The 27,844-nt window shown below is 44.3% G+C and overlaps 2 protein-coding genes across 2 annotated transcripts in view; one reads left to right on the top strand and one right to left on the bottom strand.

Annotated features, from left to right (window-relative positions):
- capn9 (calpain 9) overlaps positions 1–5,472 on the bottom strand; it is a 53,457-nt gene extending 47,985 nt beyond the window's left edge. Inside the window, exon 1 of the mRNA XM_055635090.1 lies at positions 5,153–5,472. Within this exon, the coding sequence (XP_055491065.1) occupies positions 5,153–5,377 (225 nt within the window). The 5' untranslated portion in view covers positions 5,378–5,472. The remainder of the gene's footprint in view (positions 1–5,152) is intronic.
- Positions 5,473–11,584: 6,112 nt separating this feature from the next.
- Positions 11,585–27,819, top strand: LOC129696957 (angiotensinogen-like). The gene is made up of 5 exons (XM_055635096.1): positions 11,585–11,696; positions 16,035–16,835; positions 24,442–24,700; positions 26,724–26,865; positions 27,612–27,819. Exons 2-5 carry the CDS (start codon positions 16,058–16,060, stop codon positions 27,813–27,815), a joined length of 1,383 nt encoding a protein of 460 aa, XP_055491071.1. The 5' UTR covers positions 11,585–11,696; positions 16,035–16,057; the 3' UTR covers positions 27,816–27,819.
- Positions 27,820–27,844: the final 25 nt, after the last annotated feature.

Here is a 27,844-nt window from a genome sequence, read left to right on the forward strand (position 1 = left end):
GAATGTTGGTCCCCCTCCAGTTAAGGTGTAACCCATCCCTTTTGTACCGGTTACCCCAGAAGAGATCCCAGTGGTCTATAAATCTAAATCCTTGCTCCCTGCACCAGCCCCTCAGCCACACATTCAGATCCCCTATCTCCCTGTTCCTGTCCTCACTAGCACGAGGTACTGGAAGCAATCCAGAGATAACCACCGTAGAAGTCCTGCTTTTCAGTCTTCTTCCCAACTCTCTGAAGTCATGTTGGAGAACCTCCTCCCTCTTCTTCCCGATGTCGTTTGTGCCTACGTTCCCAACTACTGCTGGCTGTTCACCTTCTCTCTCTCTCTCGAAGATGTTCTGAATTTGGCCCGTGACATCCTGAACCCTGGCACCAGGGAGGCAACAGAACATCCTCGCCTCTCGTCTGCCGCCACAGAATCTCCTGCCTGCTCCTCAGACAATGGAGTCACCCACCACAATGGCTCTGCCCGATGTCGGTCTCGCCGGTCGAGTTCCATCTCTAGGATTGGAGCCACCGACGTATCCGCCGCCCGGACTGGAAACATCGTCTCCCCGGACAGTTCCCAAGAGGGCGTACCCGTTTTCATTAGGCACGACCACCTGGGTCTCCTGCACTCCACAACGTCCACCCTTTCTCTACGTCACACACCTTGGTTCTTCCCGTATCCTCGGCGTGACTACCTCACTGGAGGTCCTGTCCAGGAAACTCTCGTTTTCCCGGATGGCCACAAGGTCATCCAGCTGCTACTCCAGTGCCCCAACACGATTGTCGCAGAAAAATAAAAAGCAATCCATCAGAAGAAATCCTTAAACAAAGGGTCGGCCTTTGAGGAAGGGGTGGCCAGGTGGACACATGAGGAGTAAGGTGTTGAAGCCTTCAACTGGTTGTAAAGTAAGCAAGGATGTGGAAGCCTTGAATGGAACATGGCCCAGCATGGACAAGCTGGGCTCAATTGTCCATTACTGAAACGTGTGTAAATATGTAATTCAATTAAAAAATTATTTCAAAGCCACAAGAGCAGATGTTTGGATCACCAGTGAAAGTTGACTAAATCTGCAACACCTTAATTGGAAGAGTTTAAAATGGCCTGACTCACTGATCCATGCCCAGTACAATAAATATTTCACTAATAGTAGAGTGGGTGGGGCTGCAGGCGTGGCTAGAGTTATGTGCAATCTTGTGATTTCAGATTGAGGTTTCTAATAGTCAGAAAGAACAAACAAGCTGGGATTTCTTTCTCTCGAAATGAAGGCTGACTGGATGGGGATTATTCAAAATTATGAAAGGTGTGTAATACCAGATTTATAATGTGGAGAAAATATTTCCAGAATTAGGAGAGCCATAAATATGATGTTCACCAGGGAATTCAAGAGGAGCTTGGTTGTCAAAGAGTTGGAAAAGCAGGGAATTCACTCTGACGTGGAGCAGCTGAAATGAATGGGATAGAGAGCATTTCAGATTAAGCGAACAGGAACTAAAAGGTGTAGAGAAGGAACTGGAGATGCTGGTTTACACCAAAGATAAATGCAGGAGTAACTCAGCGCGACAGGCAGCATCTCTGGAGAGAAGAATGCTGAAAGCTAGAGATGAAAGGGAGCCGAGCACCGTGTCATCTGGTCAGAACCATTGGGACAAATGACCTATTTCTACGAGCAAAGAACAGTTGCTGGAGAAACTCAGCGAATCAGGCAGTATTTGTGGGGGGAATGGACCGAAAACATTTCGGATCAGGACCCTTCTTGTGACGGATGAAACAGCAGTTTGTTTTTTGCTCAGGATTCCAACCTGCAGTTTCTTGCATCTCCATGGCCTATTTCTAATATGGATTTTAATTTGAATATATTTTTAAAATATACTGGAAATACAATACAGTCCGTACATGCTTTTCTTTACATTTGACGTGCCTTCAAATCAGTGCATTCTATTGATGATTTACCGAAACCCATAATGGTTCCTCTTTGAACAATGCAATCGCAGTGTCTAAGAGGTTGTTAAACAGGGCACAGCCTCTAAGTGTCCAGGGGTGCCAAGACTAGACTGGGGTCCCATTTTGTAAAGTTCTGCATAATTCATTTTTCAACATATTCCATCAGCCTAGCCTTATGAGTATCCACTGAATAATCACAGAGAGATGCCCCTGTGATTAATAAGGGTATAATAAGGGAATTAACTTTTCTTCCCAACTTTCAAATCCACACAACTTGAAGGACTGTCACTAAACCGGTCAGCCTTTGCTGAATCTGACAGATCTTCCTGCACATTCAGTGCTCTTCAGAAACGCTAAAAGTAACAGATCCCCCACTTGACTTGATCTAAGCATCACTTACAATCATGAAATGGGGAGAAGCAACCCCGGGTGATTTATTCCCACCAAAACCCAAGAAGATGGTGGGAGCCATCAAAGTTGGTTTTGGCTTGTAGAACCCGGTCACGGAAAGAGTGTTTCGAAACAAGAGGGCAGCCAGACCAAGGGGCAATGTGAGAAAGATAATCATTGAGGAGGCCAAGGGGAGGGCCGAAGGAGAGGGTCAGAAGAAGGAAGGGGGCTTTGGGGGTGTTGAAAGGGAAAGTCAGGAGCTGGAGAAAAGGGTAAGAACAGGATTAAGATGTGGAGGGGACATGCAGCAGATGGGGAGTGAACGCAGTCAATACGAGCAGGATTGGCAGCCCAGAGCAGCTGATCAGTGCAAGGAAAGGATTCTTCTGGGTGAGGAGATGATTCAGATGGAGTGAGATATCAAGGAAGGGAATGAGATATTGAGGAACATCAACAGATATTGAGCATTGGAGGGACTTGTTAAGGAACAATAGACAATAGGTGCAGGAGTAGACCATTCAGCCCTTCGAGCCAGCACCGCCATTCAATATGATCATGTCTGATCATCCCCAATCAGTGGCCCGTTCCTGCCATCTCCCCATATGCCCTGACTCCGCTATCTTTAAGAGCCCTGTCTAGCTCTCGCTTGAAAGCATCCAGAGAACTGCCCTCGGAGGCGGAGAATTCCACAGACTCACAACTCTGTGTGAAAAAGTGTTTCCTCATCTCCATTCTAAATGGCTTACCCCTTATTCTTAAACTGTGGCCCCTGGTTCTGGACTCCCCCAACATTGGGAACATGTTTCCTGCCTCCAGCGTGTCCAAACCCTTAATAATCTTATTTTTCAATAAGATCCCCCCCCCTCATCCGTCTAAATTCCAGAGTATACAAGCTCAGCCGCTCCATTCTCTCAGCATATGCCATCCCGGGAAATTAAACTTGTAAACCTATGCTGCACTCCCTCAATAGCAAGAATGTCCTTCCTCAAATTAGAGGACTAAAACTGCACACAATCCTCCAGGTGTGGTCTCTCTAGGGCCCTGTTCAGCTGCAGAAGGACCTCTTTGCTCCTATACGCAACTCCTCTTGTTATGAAGGCTAACTAACATGCCATTCGCTTTCTTCACTGCCTGCTTACTTTCATTGATTGATGAACAAGGACGCCCAGATCCCGTTGTACTTCCCCTTTTTCCAATTTGACACCATTAAGATAATAATCTGCCTTCCTGTTTTTGCTACCAAAGTGGATAACCTCACATTTATCCACATTAGACTGCATCTGCCATGCATCTGCCCACTCCCCAAACCTGTCCATCAACCTGCATTCTCATAGCATCCTCCTCACAGTTCACACTGCCACCCAGCTTTGTGTCTTCTGCAAAGAACATCCCTATCTCAAAGAACATTCCTCAAATCTTATCCCTATGTTAAGAGCTTCCATTGCCATGATCACGGGCTGCCCGCGCAGCTGAATCAGCTTTCGAAAACCCTCAGATCTCATGGATGCTTGTCTCATGTACACAGCCCCCTGTCCTGTAGCCAGAGGCTTTTAACTCCCGTTCCCATATTGATCTTTCAGCCCTGGGCCTCCTCCATTGTCAGTGTAAGGCCTAACTCAAATTGGAGGAACAGCACCTCGTATTTCTCTTGGGCAGCTTACAACCAAGAAGTACGACTTTCGATTTCTCCAACTTCAAGAAACCCTTGCATCCCCTCTCTCTCTCCATCCCTTCCCTAGTTGTCATGCTACTTTCCCTGTCGTCCTGTTGAATTGCACTGTCTGTATAACTCGTTATCATCCAGCCCACAGCTAACAATGGACCATTGTGGGCTCCATCTTTCCTTGATCATTCTGTATTGCATACCTTTCATTCATTTGTCTTATTTCTCTCTATATCACCATCTACATCTCTCATTTCCCTTTCCCCTGACTTAGTTTTTCACAGATGCTGCCTGACGCTCTGAGTTACTCCATACTATGTGTCTGCACCCTGTGCCAATGTGTTCAGACTGGAGAAGGGTCTCGACCCAAAACATCCCTCATTCCTTCTCGCCAGTGATGCTGCCTGTCCCCCCCGAGTTACTCCAGCATTCTGTGTCTATCTTCCTTTTAAACCAGCATCCGCAGTTCCTTCCTAAACAATCTACAAACCCACACACGTCTTTGAAGTGTGGGAGGAAACCTGAGCACTCGGAGGAAACCCACGTGGTCACAGGGAGAAGGTGCGAACTCCACACATTCAGCACCAGAGGTCAGGATCGAACCCGTATATGTGGCACTGTCAGTGCCGTTCACACTCCCTGCTCCACAGACCCCAGTCCCTGGTCCATACACCGTAGCACCACGTACACAGACCCCGGGCTCTAGTGTACAGCCCCTGTCCCTGCTTCCGTGTACACAGCCCCCAGCCGCGTGTACACCTTGTCTGCCCCCGTGTACACAGCCCCCAGCAGCGTGTACACCTTGTCTGCTCCCCCCACACAGCCCCCAGCAGCGTGTACACCTTGTCTGCCCCCGTGTACACAGCCCCCAGCAGCGTGTACACCTTGTCTGCCCCGTGTACACAGCCCCCAGCAGCGAGTGCACCTTGTCTGCCCCCGTGTACACAGCCCCCAGCAGCGTGTACACCTTGTCTGCCCCGTGTACACAGCCCCCAACAGCATGTACACCTTGTCTGCTCCCCCCACACAGCCCCCAGCAGCGTGTACACCTAGTCTGCTCCCGTGTACACAGACCCCAGCAGCGAGTACACCTTGTCTGATCCCCCCACACAGCCCCCAGCAGCGTGTACACCTTGTCTGCTCCCGTGTACACACAACGCGGACACTTGCCTTCGGCCGTTTCCACTCAAAGGCAACTGGAGGCTTCTCGCTGTAGAAGAGCGACGACTCAACGGCGGGGAACTCCGGGTCCTCATACAGGACTTGCTCCTTCAGACAGTGTTGCTTCAGCTCCTGGAAGGTGAGTTTCCTGGCCTTGACTCCGACCGTCCCCCGGGCTTGCACCGCCGTCTTCTTCTGGGAGCCCCCGCTCGCCGAGGTGAACACATAGGACATGTTTGAGACGCGGTGGGGGCGAGAGATCCGGAGCAAGTTGCCAATTCACCTGCTGGAGCAAGACTGCGCCAGGTTTCGTCTTCCTACTGAAGTGAGCCCCGCCCGGCTCCCTCCGCCTACACCTGTTATCATCCCCACCCCCTAAACTGGCACACACCCTCTGCAACCCGGTTACTCACCCGATACAGCCTGGAGAAGGGCTGCCTAGCCCGCTCAGTTACTCCAGCACCAAGTGTCTGTGGAATCCTCTGCCTCTGCCTCTGCCTCTGCCTCTGCCTCTGCGGTGGAGGCAAGTTCTCTGGATGCTTTCAAGAGGGCTCTTAAATATAGTGGAGTCAGGGTATATGGGGAGAAGGCAGGAACTGATTGGGGATGATCAGCCATGATCACATTGAATGGCGGTGCTGGCTCGAAGGGCCGAATGGCCTCCTCCTGCACCTATTGTCTATCGTCTAGCTTTTCCCATTGAGAGTAGGGAAGATTCAAACAAGAGGACATGACTAGAGAATTAAGGGACAGAAGTTTAGGGGTAACATGAGGGGGAACTTCTTTACTCAGAGAGTGGTAGCGGTGTGGAATGAGCTTCCAGTGGAAGTGGTGGAGGCAGGTTCGATTTTATCATTTAAAATTAAATTGGATAGGTATATGGACGGGAAAGGAATGGAGGGTTATGGTCTGAGTGCAGGTAGATGGGACTAGGGGAAAATAAGTGTTCGGCACGGACTTGAAGGGCCGAGATGGCCTGTTTTCCGTGCTGTGATTGTTATATGGTTATATGGTTTATGTGCTAATCTCAGCACTCCTCAGCCACACCCCACAAGCTCACACCGTGAGGATCAAAGTAGTGACTGGCCATCAGACCATCCATTAATTAGTTCAAATCTTCACTGAGACAACTGAAAAGCAAGAACTGCAGATGCTGGAAATCTGAAGTGAAAACAGAAAATGTTGTAAATACTCAGCAGGTTTCAGGTCAAGATGATCTAGCTGAAATGCTAACTGTTTCTCTCCCCACAGATGCTGCCTGACCTGCTGAGTGTTTTGTTTAGTTCCGTTTATTGTCACGTGTACATTGAAAAGCTTTTTGTCACATGCTAACCAGTCGGCAGAAAGACAATACGTGATTACAATCGAGCCATCCACAGTGTGCAAATACATGATAAAGTGAGCAACGTGAATAGTCGGTGGGTTCTTTAGTCAGAGGGTGGTAAATCTGTGGAATTCTTTGCCACAGAAGGTTGCAGAGGCAAAGGCAGTGGATATTTTTAAGGCGGAGATAGATAAATTTTGATTAGCACAGGTTTCAGAGGTTATCGGGAAAAGGCAGGAGGGTAAACTTGATGGGCCGAATGGCCTAATTCTGCTCCTATCACATGACCTTAATAACATTTAGTGCAAGATAAAGTCTAGTCCAAGGGTCTCCAATAAGGTAGATATTGGCTCTGGACTGCTCTCTAGTTGTTGACGGGTTGGTTCAGTTGCCTGATATTCTCTGCCTTTATTCCAATGCCCTTCAAACCAAATAAAAAGAGAACATGCTGGGAACACTCAGCAGGTCAGGCAACATATGTGGAGAGAGAAACAGAGTTAATGCTCTTAGACGTGAGAGCATTCTCTTCTAAGAGCTTTCTTCTTCCACAGATGCTGCCTGACATGCTGAGTCTTTCCAGCATTTTCTGCCTCTATCCAATGCTTTCCCCAACCCAACCCCCTACCCCAACCCTACCCCCTAACCCTATCCCCCCAACCACCACCCTACCCCACCCCCAATCCCATCCCTACCCCCCACCCCTACCCCCAACCGCACCTCTAACCCCACCCCTATCCCCCAATACCCCCCAACCCCAATCCCACCCGCCACCCCCCACCCCCAATTCCCCAACCCCAACCCCACCCCACCCCCACCGTCACCCTTTCCTTCCTAGCTTCCCACACAAGGTCCGCAGATGTGCATTCCATCTCTTATTCATCTCAAGTTCCTGGACATATTCCATTATCCAAGGATATCTTCCCAAAGACCCTAAGAAATGTAACCAATCTTCATGCCTTTTTTCAATATACTTTAACCAGGAATGATTTAAAAGAGATTATAACAAGAATAGGTGCAGGTGTAGGCCATTCGGCCCTTTGAGCCAGCTCCGCCATTCAATACGATCATGGCTGATCATCCAAAATCAGTACCTCCCCGTTCCTGCTTTCTCCCCATATCCCTTGATAGTACTGAGATTTACCCATCACAATTACAATTTGGTTTAATGTTAACTTTTTATTGTTTAACAAATGTTTTAATAAATGGATTCATAATTCAATTAATAAATGTGTAAATGTCAACTGCTTTAAGGCCACAGGGAATCCAAGAATGCTTCAGAGAAAGGGTGTAGTCAGAAAGGGCTTGAATCACACCTTACCCACTTCATGGCATACAGTTGAGAGTTAAAAACTAGTTAAACTGGACAGTCAGGACAAATTCCAAATTCCCATGGTTCCTCCGGTCTGGGCGTGTCTCGTAATGTAAAACACCTGAAATCCCTTCTGCTTTTCTGCGAAACTGCTTTAGTCCTGTACACACAAAACCATTTTTTCACTCCTTTCATTGAATTGAGTTACATTTTTTTTTGCAGTGAGCTCATATTGAAATGATTGGAAGAATCAAGCTGCAACTTCACTTTGTAAAAACCTGTTTCAAATCCTGGGTTCATGTGAAGAAAGGTACTGGCAGCCAATTTACATAACTTGAGTCGACAAGTGTGTGAAGAAAGGTTCCGACCAGAACGTCACCTATTCTTTTCCTCCAGAGATGCTGCCTGTCCCGCTGAGTTACTCCAGCATTTTGTGCCTATCTTCAGTATAAACTAACATCGACAGTTCCTTCCTACACAAGTGTGTAATGATGATCAAATGTTTTGTTTAAACATAGACGCAAACACTACTGAGTGCGACACTATTGAATGTATAGACCTTTGAATGTGTCGACATTGAGAATGAGAAGTATTTTTGCACTGTTTTTTTGTTTTATATATTTTTTTCTGAATAAAATTTATTTTTAGAAAAGAAATCATGATCAGATGATTCGCTTTAGTATTGTGCTGGTTGAGAGGACACAGGGGAGAACTGCCATGATTTTGTCAAAATTGTCACTGGGATTTTTTTAGGGACCACCTGCAAGGATAAACTGAGGGTAGACACAAAATGCTGGAGTAACTCAGCGGGATAGGCAGCATCCCCGGAGAGAAGGAATGGGTGACGTTTCGGATGAGGATTATTTTCATCACCTCTTCCTCAGCCAACAATGGGCCATTATAGGCTCCACCATTCCTTGGTCATCTATTGCTGGCCTTGCTTTGTTCTGGGCTTTTCCTACCTCCAGTTCCTTCCCCTCTACGTTCAATCTAAAGACGGGTCCCAACCCGAAACGTCACCCATCCTTTTTCTCCAGAGATGCTGCCTGATCCGCTGAGTTACTCCAGCATTTTGTTTCTCAGACTGATCACCACTCCCCCGTCCTATTTTCAATCCAGATGGCAACCAGAGAAGCAAAGTTTCTCACCACATTTTAACCACATCCTCTTGTGAAACACAGTCCCGACTTGGATGTGTAATTTTTACTGGGTCTTAGATGGAAGGTAGACAAAAATGCTGGAGAAACTCAATGGGTGAGGCAGCATCTATGGGTGAGGCAGCATCTATGGAGCGAAGGAAATAGGCGACGTTTCGGGTCGAGACCCTTCGTCAGACTGATGTGGGATTGGGGGGGGGGTCGGGGTCGGGAAGAAGAAAGGAAGAGGTGGAGACAGCGGGCTGTGGGAGAGCTGGGAAGGGGAGGGGGAAAAGGGAGAAAGCATGGGAGTAGGGAATGGAGTCCATACAGGAAGCAGGGTGGGAAGAAGTGTTGTCCAGATAGCCATTAGAGTCAATGGGTTTATAGTAATTTAAGAAGGAACTGCAGATGCTGGAAAATCGAAGGTACACAAAAAAGCTGGAGAAACTCAGTGGGTGCAGCAGCATCTATGGAGCGAAGGAAATAGGCAACGTTTCGGGCCGAAACCCTTCTTCAAACAGGGTTTATAGTAGAGGGTAATATGAGGGGGAACTTCTTTACTCAGAGAGTGGTAGCGGTGTGGAATGAGCTTCCAGTGGAAGTGGTGGAGGCAGGTTCATTGGTATCATTTAAAAATAAATTGGATAGGCATATGAATGAGAAGGGAATGGAGGGTTATGGTATGAGTGCAGGCAGGTGGGACTAAGGGGGAAAAAAAATGTGTTCGGCACGGACTTGTAGGGCCGAGATGGCCTGTTTCCGTGCTGTAATTGTTATATGGTTATATGGTTATAGATGTTGGTCAGTAGTCTGTCACCTGCGATCTTAGATCAATCAATGCACTCAATTGGAATTTTTGGTTCTATCAAAGCAAGCTGTGACCAGCAGAGGGAGACAATTGACCATTACTGTACTATAAAGTAAACCCATGTTATAATGGACCATAGTGTGATGGGGGGATGTGTGTCGGTTATTGCCGATTGTCCGCAATAACCAAAGTATTCATTGTATAAGTCATTGAAATAAATAACTGCAGTTCCTGGTTAATATGCAAAAGGGCACAAAGTGCTGGAGTGACTCAGCATGTCTGGAGAACATGGATAGGTGATGTTTAATGTTGAGACCCTTCTTCAGACTCTCGTTCCGGAACGGGGCGTGGAATCCAGGTGAGTTGACCGCCCCGGCTTGCTGGTGGATGGGGAAGAGGCGAAGATAAGTGGAGTCAATGGTGGTAGCCCACGGGCAGAGAATTGCCAAGGACAAACTGCACCCCCTCCCACACACACCTGGATCTCTTGCCATCAGGCAAGAGATATCGAAGCATCAAAGCCCGGACTACGAGGACTACTAGGCCTAAACAGCTTCCTTACCACAGGCTGTGAGGCTGCTAAACAGTCACTCTGCACTCACAGTCACTTGGACTCTGGCGGCTGGCAGTGGTTTTACTGTTTTAACATTGCAGCAGGTAAATTTCATGTGCGAGGCTCCGCTATTCACTGGGAAACGTCTTTTCATTTTGCACTGTACTTGTTGCTTGCAAGATGACAATAAAGGTTGATTGATTGATTGATTGATTGATTGATTAATGTTGAGACCCTTCTTCAGACTCTCGTTCCGGAACGGGGCGTGGAATCCAGGTGAGTTGACCGCCCCGGCTTGCTGGTGGATGGGGAAGAGGCGAAGATAAGTGGAGTCAATGGTGGTAGCCCACGGGCGGTCGGAGTGTGGCAGCAGATGGTGGTGGTTGCAGCAGCGGCAGGCGCAGCTCGTAAGAGGCCGAGGAGGCTGTGTCTGTGTTGGCTGGTGGTGGCAGCAGTATGTCCGGCATGGAAGCTGCACGAAAGAAAGAGAGCATCAGGTTTTTCCACTTCCCCTGTTCTAATGAAGGGTCCCAGATCTGCAACAGCTACTGATTCTCTTTCCACAGATGCTGCCTGACCTGCTGAGTTTTTGTAACAATTGCTGTCTTTCTTTCATATTTCCAGCAGCTGCAATTTCTTCTTTAATTTTCATTTTTATGATCTGATCTTTGTCAAAGGTCTATTTTCAGAACTTGCTCTAAGTGAAATGGCTGCATGTTTCCTACATCACGATAGTGATGACTTGTTCCAGAACAAGGGGTCACAGTTTAAGGATAAGGGAGAAATCTTTTAGGACCGAGATGAAAAAAGCATTTTTCACACGGAGAGTGGTGAATCTCTGAAATTCTCTGCCACAGAAGGTAGTTGAGACCAGTTCATTGGCTATATTTAAGAGGGGGTTAGCTGTGGCCCTTGTGGCTAAAGAGATCAGGGGGTATGGAGAGAAGGCAGGTACAGGATACTGAGTTGGATGATCAGCCATGCTCATATTGAATGGCGGTACAGGCTCGAAGGGCCGAATGGCCTACTCCTGCACGTATTTTCTATGTTTCTATACAAAGTGCGGGACACCCCTTGGAAGTTCCTGAAGGTGCCACACAAACGCATGCTCCCCTGTCACAACTCCCTCAATACTGACATGCCAAGGTTAGCAGGGTAACAATTACCTTGTGGTCTATTTGAATGTTAGCAAAGGTTTTTGTTTATCATGGACAGCTGACTGGTTAATAATTACCTCAGCAGGGAAAAGATCACTTCATGACACATGTGCATGGAACAGTCAAAAGTCCGAATTTTATTAACGGTAAGTGCTTCTCTAAGCTCAAGGCTTAATTGCAATATATTCCTTCTCAAGTTAGGGAGTGCCGCTATTGTAAGCAGAGACCCTAACCTTCAGTGGGACAGTGATTATGTTAAGGAGGTATTTTTTAATATAAAGTATATAAGTTACTTCATATATGAAGTTTGTATGTGTATAATAGTTGTATGTATATATATGTCTGTGGGTATTATGGGAAATTGCCTGGGGTAGTATTATTATTATTGATTAATTGATTTTTAAATATGGTAGAAGTGTTGGGGAAAAGGGGTGAGATTTAATAAGTTATTCTTCTTCTCACTCCTTTTCGAGCTTGTACAGACACAGAGTTGGACATTGGAAATTTGCTTTTTGTTCTTTTCATTGCTTGTAAATATTGATTGTAATGTCCAATTGTTTGATGATTTCGATGTTGTTACTATTAATGTCTTTAATGTCTTTACTTGTTCGGAATAAATATAAATAAATAAATAAATAAATAAATATGGAAGAAGGGTTTAGGGAGAAGGGGTGAGATTAAATAAGTTCTTCTTCTTCTCACTCCTTTTCGAGCTTGTAAAGAAAAAGTGTTGGACATTTAAATTTTGCTTTATGCTTTTCATTGCTTTGCAAATATTGCCTGGAATGTCCAATTGTTTGGCTATTTCGATTTTGTTGTTGTTATTTATTCCTATTTATGTCTTTACTTGTTCGGAACAAATAAATAAATAAATTAATTAAATTGGTGTACAATTGCAATTGAGGCGTTTCCCCTACAACGAGATGAATCTACCTACAAAGCACAAACTTGTTTGAGTTTTTTGAGGAGATGAGGAAGGTGATTAATGAGGACAGGGTTGTGGATGTTGTCTACATGGGTTTTAGTAAAGGGCCTGTCCCACCAGCATGCGACTGCATGCGGCGAGCGCGGCCAAACCGGAAGCAGGGGCTGCGCGGAGGTCGAGTGATCCCGTACTAGTTGACGTGAAGTTCGAGCGAAGTCCGCGGGAAGTTCACACTAGGCGTATTTATAGATGGGTGTATTTATAGATTTGAATAAAGCATTCGATACAATTGATCATCATTTGCTAATCAAAAAACTGGAAAAGTATGGAATCAGAGGGGTTGTACTAGAGTGGATGAGAAGCTACATAAGTAAAAGACATCAGTTTGTGCAAATAGGGGACTGCAAATCAACATTCTTAGAAATAACTTGTGGAGTCCCACAGGGGTCGGTTTTGGGCCCCAAATTATTTATTTTGTATATTAATGCTATATGTAGGGTGTCAAACCTCTTAGATTAGATTAGATTCGTTTATTGTCATTCAGACTTTTCGGTCTGAACGAAATTCTGTTTCCCTGCAGTCATACATATAATTTTAAAAAATGACAAAACACATAGTCAACACAAATTTAACATCCACCACAGTGAGTTCACCAAACACCTCCTCACTGTGGTGGAAGGCAAAATCTTAAAGTCTCTGGCTCTTTAAATTTGTGTTATTTGCAGATGACACTAATATTTTCTGTGATGGGGACAATTTGCAGCAGCTTTTGGAGGTGGTCACAGCAGAAATGAGTAAACTAAAAACATGGTTTGATTTGAATAAATTATCATTAAATTTAAACAAAACCAAACTTATGCTGTTTGGAAAACGCAAAATAAATACACAAGTAAAAGTAATGATAAATAATGTTGAAATAGAAAGAGTATGAAAATAAATTTCTGGGTGTGATTCTTGATCACAAAATCTGCTGGAAACCCCATATAAAACATGCGAGAGCAAAAGTAGCACGGAGTATTGGAGTGATGGGGAAAGCAAGGCATGTTTTGAATGAGAGAGCGCTGTATATTCTGTACAGCTCACTTGTGTTACCGTATTTAAATTACTGTGTGGAAGTATGGGGCAACATCTACAAAACCACCTTACAATCACTAAGCACACTACAAAAAAGAGCTATTCGTATAGTAAACAATGTAGGATATCATGAACACACCAATATACTGTATTTAAAATTACACACCTTAAAGATTAAGGATCTGGGAGAATTTAAGACTGCACAAATAATTTATAAAGCAAAAAAATAAACTGCTACCTGTAAACATACAAAAACTGTTCAAAGACAGAGAGGGGGGTTATAACTTCAGAGGGACACTAAACTTGAAACAGCATTATGCTCGGACCAATTTAAAAAGTATGTGTATTTCCATTTGTGGGGTGGTTTTGTGGAATGGTCTTGACGAAACGATTAAACAAAGTATGAATATAATTTTAAAAAATGTACAAAAGATATATCTTTGAAAAGTACAGTAATGAGGAAGGAGAATGTAAATCTCACAGATGTTAATGGTGCTTGGTCTTTTTGTTCTTTTCTTTTTTGTTCTTTTTTTCTTAATAGCTTGATTGGAGTCGTTTTATTTGAATTGTCTGTTTAGTTTATTTTATTGAATTTTGCATTTGTTAATGGTGAAGAATGGGGGTAGGACTTGACAAGCATAGGCTTCTTCCTATCCCTTTTTGAACGAGTCTAATGTGTATTATGTTGAAATTGGCTTTTGATTTTTTAATTTATGTAGGTACATATATGTTATGTATGTGTGTATATGTGTATATGTATGTATGTATATATATGTACATGTATATGTGTGTATGTATTTGTGTGTATGTATTTATGTATATATATATATGTATATATATAATTTTCCTTTTATTTATTCATTTTCATCTTTTCTTTTTTTTTAAATCGTTCGAAATAAAAGATATCATTCATTCATTCATTCATTTAAGACGCTGCATACGGCGTCAAGACGCTGTGTACGACGTCGATACGCTGCGCACGCCCGTCGAGGCGCTGCGTACGGCCTCAATGTGGCTGCGCGGAAATTTTGGACAGTGTCAGTATTTTGGAGCTCTGCGCGATGTCGGGACCAGCTCCGCACAACTCCATACGGCTCTGGCGATCGAAGTGGGACCGGCCCCGCGAGGCCGTACGGCTCAAGCGACCACGTTAGGTCGCGCTTGCCGCATGCAGTCCCATGCTTGTGGGACAGGCCCTTAAGGCATTTGATGAAGTCACCCATGGTAGGCTGATCCAGAAGATTGAGATGCACGGGTATAATGGTGACTTGGTCGTATGGATCGGAACTGAAGGAAGGACAATATTCAGTCTGAAGAAGGGTCTCGACCTGAAACATCACCCATTCCTTTTCAGCAGAGATGCTGCCTGTCCTGCTGAGTTGTGTCTATCTACAATATTCAGGCTATGCTCTGCTGTTCATGAGATATACAAATGCCTTGGACATAAATGTAGATGGGTTGGTTAATAAGTTTGCAGATGACACCAAGATTGCTGGGGTCGCGGACAGAGAGGAAGGTTATTACGGATACAGCGAGATATAAATTGGGCGGAGTAATGGCAGATAGGTGTTTAATCTGATGAATTGTGAGATGTTGCACCTTTGGGAGGTCAAATAGACAATAGACAATAGGTGCAGGCGTAGGCCATTCGGGCCTTCGAGCCAGCACCGCCATTCAATGTGATCATGGCTGATCATCCACAATCAGTACCCCGTTCCTGCCTTCTCCCTTGACTCTGGTATCTTTAAGAGTTCTATATAACTCTCTCTTGAAAGCATCCAGAGAACCGGCCTCCACCGCCCTCTGAGGCAGAGAATTCCACAGACTCACCACTCTCTGTGTGAAAAAGTATTTCCTCATATCCGTTCTAAATGACTTACCCCTCATTCTTAAACTGTGGCCCCTGGTTCTGGACTCCCCCAACATTAGGATCATGTTTCCTGCCTCTAGCGTGTCCAAACCTTTAATGTTTCAATAAGATCCCCTCTCATCCTAAATTCCAGCATATACATGCCCAGCTACTCCATTCTATCAACATATCCCGCCATCCCAGCAATTAACCTTGCGAACCTACGCTGCACTCCCTCAATAGCAAGAATGTCCTTCCTCAAATTTGGAGACCAAAACTGCACATAATGCTCCAGATGTGTTCTCACTAGGGCCTCTTTGCTCCAATACTCAACCCCTCTTGTTATGAAGGTCAACATGCCAATCACTTTCTTCACTGCCTGCTGTACCTGCATGCTTTCAGGGGAAGGGGAAAATATACAATTAATTGCACGATCCTTAACAGCATTGATGTACAGAGCGATCTTGCTGACCAAGTAAATAATTTTCTTAAAGTGGCAACAAAAGTTGAGAGAGTGGCAAAGAAGCCATATTGTACGCTTGCTTTCATAGGTCTAGGCATTGAGTGTAAGATAGTCACTGATAGACAATGATAATATATTGTACTATTGATTATTTTATTTGTTGCGATAATGTTCCTGCAAATCTGCAGCAAGTAAGAATTTCACTATTCCGTTCCTGGTGCATATGACAACTAAACACACTTGACACTTCACTGTGTGATAACCAACATATGTTTCCTCTCTGATTCCAGCCTTAGCTGAGAAGAGGAAGAGGATGAAGCTGATCTTCCCCCTCCTCTGCATTGGGGCACTCATGGAACCAGGGGCATCTTACCGGCCCTACATCCACCCTTTTAGTCTGGTTAGCTGTAATCAATTGACCTCTTCGGTGGAGATCGATGGGAACGAGACGACCTTGCCCGGAGTGGTTGAAGTTAATGCCAACCAGGTCAACGGCTCCAAGGGTGCATGGTGGGATGAGGAGGAGAAGGAGGAACAGGTGCAGCCCAGCCGCAGTAAGAGGAGATATTTATCCAGTCTCCAGGCCGCTCTGGGCACTTCCTGGTTCTCTCGCTGGATGTCGCGGGAGAGGTCGGGGGCCACGGTGCTCTCCCCTCCGTACCTCCACATGGTGCTGGCCAGTCTTTTAGTGGGTGCGGAGGGGTCAACCGCTGACAAATTCCACGACGTTTTGGGCCTCTCCGACAGCAGCTGTGGAGAGATCAGGGACAGCCAGCGCTCCCAGGACATGCATCAGCAATTCCGGCTGCTCCTGCAAGACATCCTCTCCCACCAGCGCGGCTCCCTGTCTACCGGCACCTGGATGGTCTTCCAGGAGGGCCTGAGGCTTCACCACAGCTTCGTCCAGAGCCTCCGACTCTTCTATCCTGAGGTGCAGCTGGGAAGTGCCAACTTCAGCCAGCCCCGAGTGGTTGAAAAGTCAATCAACAGCCTCGTCCACAGAGCAAGTGGGGGCCGGCTGGACAATCTAGTGGCCGGTCTAGTGACTCCCCGCACCAACCTGCTGGTGGCCAGCTTTATTCACTTTAAAGGTTAGGCCCTGGGGAACCGGAAGCAGCTTCGAAAGCAGTGAAATGGCTTGTCGGGTAACATCCAACATTCCGAACAGACCGCTGGGAAGAAATCCAAGGAAACACCACTGATTTTCAGATAGGTTCAGTCCCCGACTGGTTTTGAGCTGAGCTGTGAGATTCACCAGACCGTTAGCTTTGTAGTCACATAGACTGGGTTTGAACATTGAGGTTGGAGGATGATCCCGTTAATGGCCAAGAGATGTCTGTGTGACATCTCTTCGCCAGGACAGATATTTATAAGAACTCATTCTTTGTAAGAACCTTAAGGGAATTGAATAAACTAGACAACAATACAGTCAAATCACCTTCACTAGACCGTTTTAACGGGGCACTAACAGCACGTCCAAGTTGGCGAAATGCAGAGTACTGCCCTGCCGACTACAAATTCAGAAGGTTCAGAGGGAAGCGAGGGGATGATCACAAAACCGGGCATTAGCTGTACTCAGACTCCACTCGTTTGCAGGAGCTTTTTGGGGAGTTTAGTTTAGTTTCCAACGTGGAAACAGGTCCATCAGCCCACCAAGTCCGCGCCAACCAGCGATCCTTGTACACTAACACTATCCTACACAAGCTAGGGACATTTTTACAATTACACCAAGCCAATTAACCTACAAACCTGTACATCTTTGGAGTGTGGGAGGAAACCGGAGCACCTGGGGTAAACCCACATCATCACAGGGAGATGTTGGGGAAAGTCCAGGACAAGGGGTCATAGTTTAAGGTTAAGGGGGAAATCTTTTAGGACCGAGATGAGAATTTTTTTTTTTACATAGAGAGTGGTGAATCTGTGGAATTCTCTGCCACAGAAGGTAGTTGAGGCCAGTTCATTGACTATATTTAAGAGGGAGTTAAATGTGGCCCTTGTGGCTAAAGGGATCAGGGGGTATGGAGAGAAGGCAAGTATGGGATACTGAGTTGGATGATCAGCCATGATCATATTGAATGGCGGTGCAGGCTCGAAGGGCCGAATGGCCTACTCCTGCACCTATTTTCTATGTTTCTATGTACAAACTCCGTAGTCGGACAGCACCCGTAGTCGGGATCGAACCCGGGTATCTGGCGCTGTAAGGCAGCAACTCTACAGGGCCTGTCCCACTTGGCGATTTTTTTTCGGCGACTGCCGGCATCATTGACTGACCTATTTGCGGCGTGACGCGGCGTGATGACGTATTGGCGCGCTGTGTTTTTTCAAATCTCCCAACATTTTCTTGTCGCCGCTGGATTTTGAAATGTTCAAAATCTTTTGCCAACACTGATATGACACCTGCAGTCGCCGAAAAGAATCCGTACCCACAGCTGTTCATGTCCATTTCCTCCTCAAACTGCTTGTAAAAATCGCAGGAAGCAGCAAATTTGGCAGGAAATTTATAGAATGGTTTTATTTTGCTGTTAAAACTGGTTCAAATTTTTTGATGAAACTGAAAACTGGGTTTTCTTTTTAAATATTCAGAATTTTTATTGGAGATATATTCACTAACTGCTTATAACCTTACTTTAAGTAACTGGAAATGACCTAAACAGCACAGAACAATTTACCAGCTTTCTTAAAAAAAGTACCTATATTTGTCCATGTACCTGGGAATAAGGGGAATAAGGAACTTTAAGGGGTTCCTTGAAAGACCATGATTAATAGAAAGATAGATTGATTTGACATGGCATTTCAACAGTTATGTGGGTTGGATATTTCATAAAGTAGTATCAAACATTACAAAAATTTGATCATTCAAATGGGATGTCTATTTAAAATTTCACCCCCTTTAGCAATGCTGTTCTGCTTCTTCGGAAAAAACAACCAAGCTGAACCCCTTTCTTGTGCAAAATGAATGAAGAATTCAACAGGGTAGATGGAGGACCAAAAAATGTCCTTGAACAGAATGTAAATAAGATTAAAGCTGGAGTGGGGGTGAGAGTGACACATAGAGAATTTCTTTACGCAAAGAGTAGTGAAAACCTCAGCCTGAGGTTGAATTGAGTTTCTCAAAATGGAATTTGACAGATATTAAATAAGACTACACTAAAAATATAGACAATAGGTGCAGGAGTAGGCCATTTGGCCCTTCGAGCCAGCACCGCCATTCAATATGATCATGGCTGATCATCAAAAATCAGTACCCCATTCCAACCATTTCCCCCATATCAACTTGATTCCCTTAGCCCAAAGAGCTAAATCTAACTCTCTCTTGAAAAACATCCAGTGAATTGGCCTCCATTGTCTTCTGCGGCAGAGAATTCCATAGATTTTCAACTCCGGGTGAAAAAGTTTTTCCTCATCTCAGTCCTAAATGACTTACCCCTTTTTCTTAAACTATGACCCCTGGTTCTGGACTCCCCCAACAACGGGAACATTTTTCCTGCATCTACCCTGTTCAGTCCTCTAAAAAATGTATATGTTTCTATAAGATCCCCTCTCAACCTTCTAAATTCCAGCGAATACAAGCCCAGTCGACCCATTCTTTCATCATGTCAGTCCTGCCATCCCGGGAATTAATCTGGTGAACCTACGTTGCACTGCCTCAATAGCAATAATGTCCTTCCTCAAATTAGGAGACCAAAATTGCACACAATTCTCCAGGTGCGGTCCCACCAGGGCCCTGTACAACTGCAGTTGGATCTCCTTGCTCCTAAACTCAAATCCTCTCGCAATGAAGGCCAACATGTCATTAGCTTTCTTCACTGACTGCTGTACCTGCATGTTTACTTTCAGTGGCTGATGTACAAGTACACCCAGGTCTTGTTGCACATCCCCTTCTCCTAATCTGACATAATTCAGATAATAATCTGCTTTCCTGTTCTTGCTACCAAAGTGGATCTCACATTTATCCACATTATACTGCATCTGCCATACTTCTGCCCCCTCACCTAACCTATCCACCCTGCAGCCTCATAGCATCCTCCTCACAGCTCACACTGCCACCCAGCTTTGTGTCATCCGCAAACTTGGAGATGTTACATTTAATTCCCTCGTCTAAATCGTTGTAAACAACTGGGGTCCCAGCACCGAGCCTTGTGGCACCCCACTAGTCACTGCCTGCCATTATGAAAAGGACCCGTTAATTCCTACTCTTTGCTTCCTGTCTGCCAACCAGTTCTCTATTCATGTCAATACCCTACCCCCAATACCGTGTGCTCTCATTTTGCACACTAATCTCTTTTGTGGGATAGAAACATAGAAACATAGAAAGTAGGTGCGAGAGTAGACCACCAGGTCCGTCGAGCCCGCACCGCCATTCGCTCATGGCTGAACACTAAACAGGCACACTTACCCACAAAGAGTAGACACAAGACACAGAACACAAGACACTACCCTCCCCTTTATACCGCTATCACCCCTCTCCACCCCAAGAACCTCGTGATCTCCTGGGGGAGGCAAAAAAATGGATAAAAACCCAGGTCCAATTCGGGGAAAAAAACCGGGAAATTCCTCTCCGACCCCAATCCAGGCGATCGACACTTGTCCAGGAGATCACTCAGGTCTTACTATACTAACCATACCTAGGTCCATATCCCTGCCCTCTCCCCGTAGCCCCTTATCCCCTTGGCAGCTAAAAAAACATCTATTTTAGTCTTAAATATATTTAAAGTTTCTGCTTCCACTGCTCCCTGGGGCAGTGAATTCCATAAATTAACCACCCTCTGGGTGAAGAAGTTCTTCCTCATCTCAGTTTTAAAAGAGCCCCCCCTTATTCTGCAACTATGTCCCCTAGTTCTAGTTTCCCCGATCATTTCCTCGGTGCATCCACCCGATCAAGGCCCCTCACGATCTTATATGTTTCAATGAGATCGCCTCTCATTCTTCTAAACTCCAAAGAGTAGAGTTCCAGCCTACTTAACCTTTCCTCATATGTCAATCCCCTCATTGCAGGAAATAATCTTGTAAACCTTCGCTGCACTGCCTCCAGGGCTAGTACATCCTTTCTTAAGTATGGACCCCAGAACTGTACACAGTATTCCAAATGTGGTCTCACTAATACTGTGTACAGCTGCAGCAAGACCTCCGTGTTTTTATACTCAATCCCCCTAGCAATAAAGGCCAAAACTCCATTGGCCTTCCTGATTGCTTGCTGCACCTGCATACTAACTTTCAGTGATTCATGTACTAATACCCCTAGATCCCTTTGCGTTGCATTACAACGCAGCTCCTCCTCATTTAGAAAATAACTTGCCCTATCATTTTTTTTCCCAAAGTGAACAAAGGGATCTTGTCAATGGCTTTTTGAAAGTCCAGATACACCACGTTCACTGGCTCTCCCTTATCCATTGTATTTGTTAAATCCTCAAAAAATTTCAAAAGGTTAGTCAAGCAAGATTTCCCCTTCATAAATCCATGCTGAGTTTGACTGATCCCATTACTGCTTTCCAAATGCGCTGCTATAACATCTGTAGTGATTAACTCCAGCATCTTCCCCACTACCGATGTAAGGCTAACTGGTCCATAATTCCACATTTTATCTCTAGCTTCCTTTCTTAAAAAGTGGAGTTACACTGGCTACCCTCCAGTCCACAGGAACTGATCCAGTCGAGAAACCATTGGAAAATAATCACCAATTCATCCACGATATCTAGGGCCACCTCCTTGAGTCTTCTGGAATGCAGACCATCAGGCCCTGGGGATTTATCTGCCTTCAGTCCCAACAGTTTACGTAACATCATTTTCTGACTAATGTGGATTCCCTTCAGTTCCTCCCTCCTACTGAGTCATGGTTTCATGGCGGTGGCTGAAATCAGTCACAATGTAGTTGAATGATCAAAGAGACTTGAAAGACCTGTTCCTGTACTTCTTAGTCTGATTCCTCTGGGGTTTCTTTCCGTCTGTTATCTGGCTGGTTTTGAGTGCTTTTGAGAGTTTTTCTTTTGATAAAGGTAGCATGCAGGATTAAAGGTGGTAGCACTAGAAGTGTAAGTTGATTTTGAAAACGTGTTTTGATAAAATGTGCCATAACAAAGGGAAAACGTGCAGGTTAACATTTTTGAGCTGTGTTAACGTCACCTTGTGATTTCCTAAGGGACTGAGAGGTGTAGAGTGGTGCTGGCATAATCTTTTTGACCAAAAAAAGAAAGGAATTCCCTAGAGACACATGTATGGCAATTACCTTCCACATACATACTAGGGCAAAATAAGTGTTCGGCATGGACTTGAAGGGCTGAGATGGCCTGTTTTCCGTGCTGTTATATGGTTATATGATGAATACGCTCACAGCAGGATAAATTAACCCAGTGTTAATAAATGGTAGAGCATTGGGAACCTAGAGTATAATTCTAAGCAGTTAAAACTAAAAAACATAATACATTTATAAAGTTCTGGGAACATATGATGATATATTTGTACTTTGTATATTTGTATGTTGGGATTATAAATATTCATCATTGGATCCATGCAGCATATCAAATTAACATCACAAATTCTCCACACGGAATCTGAAATCAGCATCTGCAGTTCCTTGTTTCCACATTATAAAGATGTTATTTGTAATCTGCTTTGAACAACTTAAATATCGCTGTGAATCTAAGATGGTTTGATACAATGCTGGGGCCTTTGGTGACAAATTAATCTAGCTAGCGATGGGGAAATTGAAACAATTTTTATAATCTGATAAGATTGACACTACTCTGGAAATCTAAGATGATAAATTGATTCGGTGTGGAGAATTTATGATGCTACATGCAATCAATGATGAACTGGTACAGCGATTGGAACATGTCATAGAAACATAGAAAATAGGTACAGGAGTAGGCCATTTGGCCCCACGAGCCTGCACCGCCATTCAATATGATCATGACTGATCATCCAACTCAGTATCCTGTACCTGCCTTCTCTCCATACCCCCTGATCCCTTTAGCCACAAGGGCCACATCTAACTCCCTCTTAAATATAGCCAATGAACTGGCCTCAACTACATTCTGTGGGAGAGAATTCCAGAGATTCACTACTCTCTGTGTGAAAAGTGTTTTTCTCATCTCGGTCCTAAAAGATTTCCCCCTTATCCTTAAACTATGACCCCTAGTTCTGGACTTCCCCAACATCGGGAACAATCTTCCTGCATCTAGCCTGTCCAACCCCTTAAGAATTTTGTAAGTTTCTATAAGATCCCCCCTCAATCTTCTAAATTCTAGCGAGTACAAACCAAGTCTATCCAGTCTTTCTTCATATGAAAATCCTGACATCCCAGGAATCAGTCTGGTGAACCTTCTCTGTACTCCCTCTATGGCAAGAATGTCTTTCCTCAGATTAGGAGACCAAAACTGTAGGCAATACTCCAGGTGTGGTCTCACCAAGACCCTATACAACTGCAGTAGAACCTCCCTGCTCCTATACTCAAATCCTTTCGCTATGAATGCTAACATACCATTCGCCTTCTTCACTGCCATGTCAATGATATGTTGATCCAGTGTGGAAACCTAGGAAAAATAAATAATGTTTGGAATCACGATGACGAATTCTCCAGCCATGGGAAACAATAACTTTCAATAACCAGTGCTGGACACAAATATTTAAGAAGGAACTGCAGATGCTAGAAAATCGAAGGTAGACAAAAGTGCTGGAGAAACTCAGCGGGTGCAGCAGCATCTATGGAGCGAAGGAAATAGGCAACGTTTCGGGACGAAACGTTGCCTATTTCCTTCGCTCCATAGATGCTGCTGCACCCGCTGAGTTTCTCCAGCACTTTTGTCTACCTGGAATCAAATACACTGTGCCCAAGTTGTTTAGTGCTTGGAATGTATTCACTCCTGGCAACTCGTGATATTGGTTCTATGCCAGGCATTCATGACAATGAGTTGATATGTTGCTTGGAACCCATGATGACAAGTTGCTTCAGTGCCGAGCAATCTATCATGATAAATCGACTAGTGCTGTGCACGTGATAATTTGTTACATGCCGGGAACTCCTAGCAGTAAATTGGTTCAGTGGTAGTTGATAAATGGATCTGGCACTGCCAACTTATGCTGACAGATTCCTGGTGCTGGGAATCCATGACAATAAATTGAACTGATGCTGGGAACCAATATCTGTTTAGCACACCAATTATCAAGTTATCACCTATAGTGATCCAAGGGCCCAGCCTCTCCCCGACACACTGACACTCCACCACTGGGAACCTATCATGAATTGACCCAGTGCTGGGAACTTTGAATACAGATTCTGCAGTGCTGTGAGTGGGTAACAATAAATTGTCACAAGGCTACGAACATGCACTGCTGGAAACTTTGAATACAGGTTCCGCAGTGCTCCCAATTGATAACAATAAACTAATGCAACGCTAGGAACATACATTAAATGGCACAATATTGGGATGCTACAATCACACATTCCTCAGTTAGCACATTCCAATATTACCCCTTTCCAATTTGATGTAGATAAAAGTGCTCCTGGCATTATTCAAAAGTAGCAAATTTCCCTGTTGTCCATCCAAATCGTTACTCCTTTAAAGCGTAAAATTGTGATGCAAATTTTTTTTTTTCATTCCAATATCTACATGAATTTGAGTCTTGGGACAAAAGGCCAGCGTCTCTACACATGTGGGAATGTTCTTTGTAACGCTATCAAAATAACTTTTCTTCCCTCAGGAAGATGGAAAACCAGATCTCAATGCCACGGGACAGAACTTCAAGATTTCTTCAATGATGCGGGGGACAAAGTCAAAGTACCTATGACAATTTGGTGCGGCCAGCTTCAGTACAAGACTGCTCCCGAATACACAATGATTAAACTTCCACTGAGTGAGACAATGTATGTCATGCTAATTCAACCGGTTCGACCAGCCAAAATGAAGAACTTTGAAAGGACCCTGACAACTGACAGAATCCTGGGCGACTCTCAGACTGGGTACTCAGAATTTTTACAACTTTTCTTTCTAGATTCATTGAACTTACTGCATAGAAGCAGATAACGGGACCCATGCCATCCCCACAAATTCCTGCTTCACCTTCCCTTTTAATACCCAGCCGTTCCCATCTATCGGGCTTAAGAGGCTTTCCTTAAATTCAACAATCCAAAAAACCTCAACTACCCTTGCGGTACTGAGTTCTACATTGCTACCAATTCTGGGTAAAGAGATTTCTTTAATGGCTCACAAGGAAATTATTTTCTCTCTATGACTCCTAGTTTTGAAGATGTACATCTTCCTAATCTGAGGAAGGACATTCTTGCCATAGAGGGAGTACGGAGAAGGTTCACCAGTCTGATTCCTGGGATGTCAGGACTTTCATATGAAGAAAGACTGGATAGACTCGGCTTGTACTCGCTAGAATTTAGAAGATTGAGGGGGGAATCTTATAGAAACTTACAAAATTCTTAAGGGGTTGGACAGGCTAGATGCAGGAAGATTGTTCCCGATGTTGGAGAAGTCCAGAACAAGGGGTTGCAGTTTAAGGATAAGGGGGAAATCTTTTAGGACCGAGATGAGAAAAACAGTTTTCACACAGAGAGTGGTGAATCTGTGGAATTCTATGCCACAGAATGCAGTTGAGGCCAGTTCATTGGCTATATTTAAGAGGGAGTTAAATGTGGTCCTTGTAGCTAAAGGGATCAGGGGGTATGGAGAGAAGGCAGGTACAGGATACTGAGTTGGATGATCAGCCATGATCATATTGAATGGCGGTGAAGGCTCGAAGGGCCGAATGGCCTACTGCACCTATTTTCTATATTACTGTATGTCAATCCATCAAATTATTTCAGGATCTTAGAGATTATTAAAGATGTTATGGATCCTAGAGTCATGCTAGAAGTAAGCCTAAGAAATAAGCCATATTCAGTCTGAAGAAGGGTTTCGGCCCGAAACGTTGCCTATTTCCTTCGCTCTATAGATGCTGCTGCACCCGCTGAGTTTCTCCAGCTTTTTTGTGTACCTTCATTATTCAATGGATGGCTGGGAAACTGTTGTGTTGTAAGTAATCCAGAACATACAAATGGTGTTATAAGTGCAACTCATTGTTTCATTCTACTAGGTCACCACAAAATCTTTTCTTTGAGAGGGAAAATACGCTCAACCTGGTCCTATCTTCCCCGACAGTAACTATCTTTCAGTTCTGGCATCATCCTTGTGAACCCTTCTTGTGTCCCTATGTCTTATTATATGGAGATCAGACTGATCAAATGTTTCAAGTGTGGTCCAACCAAGATTACATACACAAGCTTTATATAACTGCTATGAAGTTTACCACTCCGAGGTGGAACCACGGAGATTGGCGTTGTGATTTCAGGCATAAATGTTTTTAAAAAGAGTTTTGATACTGGAAATCTGATATAAAAGCAGAAACACTGAACAAATCAAGCAGCATCCGTGGAAAAAGAAACAGCATTAAGGTTTCAAAGTGAAGCAGAAGACTGACAAAAAGTCCTCAAACTGAAATGTTAACTCTGCTTTTCTTCCCTTATGCTGCCTGACCTACTGAACATTTCCAGAATTTTCCATTTCCATTGTGGATTTTAAGGTCAGATTAGCCTGGGCTACCATATTTAACGGTTTGTATATTGCTATCTGGACATCACTTTTCGAAGAGCAATCTCTCCTTATTCTAATTTACCAAAATATCCAAGGTACATGAAGGGTTGCACACAATGAGACAACATTTATATCTCCATTGTCAAGTGGGCAGGTCAATGGACAAATTGGAGATGGGTGCTGCAAAAATGTTGGCGTTAGACTAGCTCTCTCTGTTAATCCGGGTCCTGATGTGTGATGCTTTTAAACTCTGGCATTGTAGATGGACAATGAATCAGAAAGGTGACATTGAGTCTTAGCCGATTTTGCCTTCTATCCCAAGTCTAATTTCACCCCATAAAAAAGTTACCTTGCATGCTCAATTGATTGATATCTGGGGACATTTATTTATCTTGCATTTTTCAGGTTTGTGAAGCTTGTAATGCCACGCTTTGTGTGGGAAGGCACCTACAACGTGAAAGAGTTGTTCAGCCAGGATCCAGACATGCTGGGTGGTCAAGCCAACTTCTCCAGGATAAGCAGTGCCCAACGGCTGGTGCCAGAACAGGTAGGGGAACAATACCACACCCATATCCAAAAAGATAAATGACATCCGGAAAGTACAACCTTGTCTAAATGAGATACATCCCAAGATGCTTGCTATGGTTGAATGAGAGAGTTCCCAATCTGGACATTACAGCTCCCCCCCCCCCCCCCCCCCCCCCCTCCCTGTCCCGCCCCAATATCAAATTATCCCTTGTCTACTCAACCTGCCTATCTAAGCTTATCTGCTGCTGAAACTCTATCTTCAAACATTGTCATTGGTTTATTATTGTCATGTATTGTGAGATACTGTGTAGACCTTTGTGCTATCCAGCCAAATCATACTGCACACGAGTACAATCAAGCCATTACACAAGTACAACCTGACTGCAAAGAGAAAAATATCAAGAGTGCAGAATATAGCGTTACCGCATCTCCTGGCCAGACCTCCAACATTGACCTCATCCAGAGCTCTGCTTGATGGGCCGAATGGCCTAATTCCACTACTATCACTTATAAAAGCTCCTTTTCGATTGAACTTTCAGCCAATTGCCCTTATATCTCCACAGGCAGCTCGGTATAAGTTTTGATTGAAAATCTGTGAGATTTGAAACACTTTATTATGTCAAAAGTGCTAGATAAAATTGTATTTGTTCTTTTTCTTTTTTAATTTATATTAATTTATTAATAAATTATTAATACATTTATTAATAAATGTGTTTCTTTGAGCTTCTTCACTCCATTAAAAATCATGCGTATATATTTTTTTAGGTTATACAAAGCATTATTTTTGAAGTCATGGAAGATGAGAGAGAGCAAGTCATTGCAGAAGATCTCTCAGTCACCAACACAACCACAGAGATTCGAATAGACAAGCCATTCTTTTTCCGAGTTTACGATGGGACATTGGAAATGTTGCTGTTTCTTGGCAGAGTAAAGAAACTTCCTTTAAAATCAGAATTAAACATATTTTAATATATGTTGTGCTCATGGAAAAATTACTG

This window comes from Leucoraja erinacea, chromosome 5, assembly GCF_028641065.1.
Source record: "Leucoraja erinacea ecotype New England chromosome 5, Leri_hhj_1, whole genome shotgun sequence".
NCBI lineage: Eukaryota > Metazoa > Chordata > Chondrichthyes > Rajiformes > Rajidae > Leucoraja > Leucoraja erinaceus.

What these genes read in the sequence shown, in the direction of transcription:
- LOC129696957 (XM_055635096.1), top strand. Translation starts at nt 16,058, where the DNA reads ATGAAGCTGATCTTCCCCCTCCTCTGCATTGGGGCACTCATGGAACCA. An exon ending in CAGCTTTATTCACTTTAAAG is followed by an intron (nt 16,836 to 24,441) that starts GTTAGGCCCTGG and finishes TTCTTCCCTCAG; the next exon opens with GAAGATGGAAAACCAGATCT. An exon ending in CTGGGCGACTCTCAGACTGG is followed by an intron (nt 24,701 to 26,723) that starts GTACTCAGAATT and finishes TGCATTTTTCAG; the next exon opens with GTTTGTGAAGCTTGTAATGC.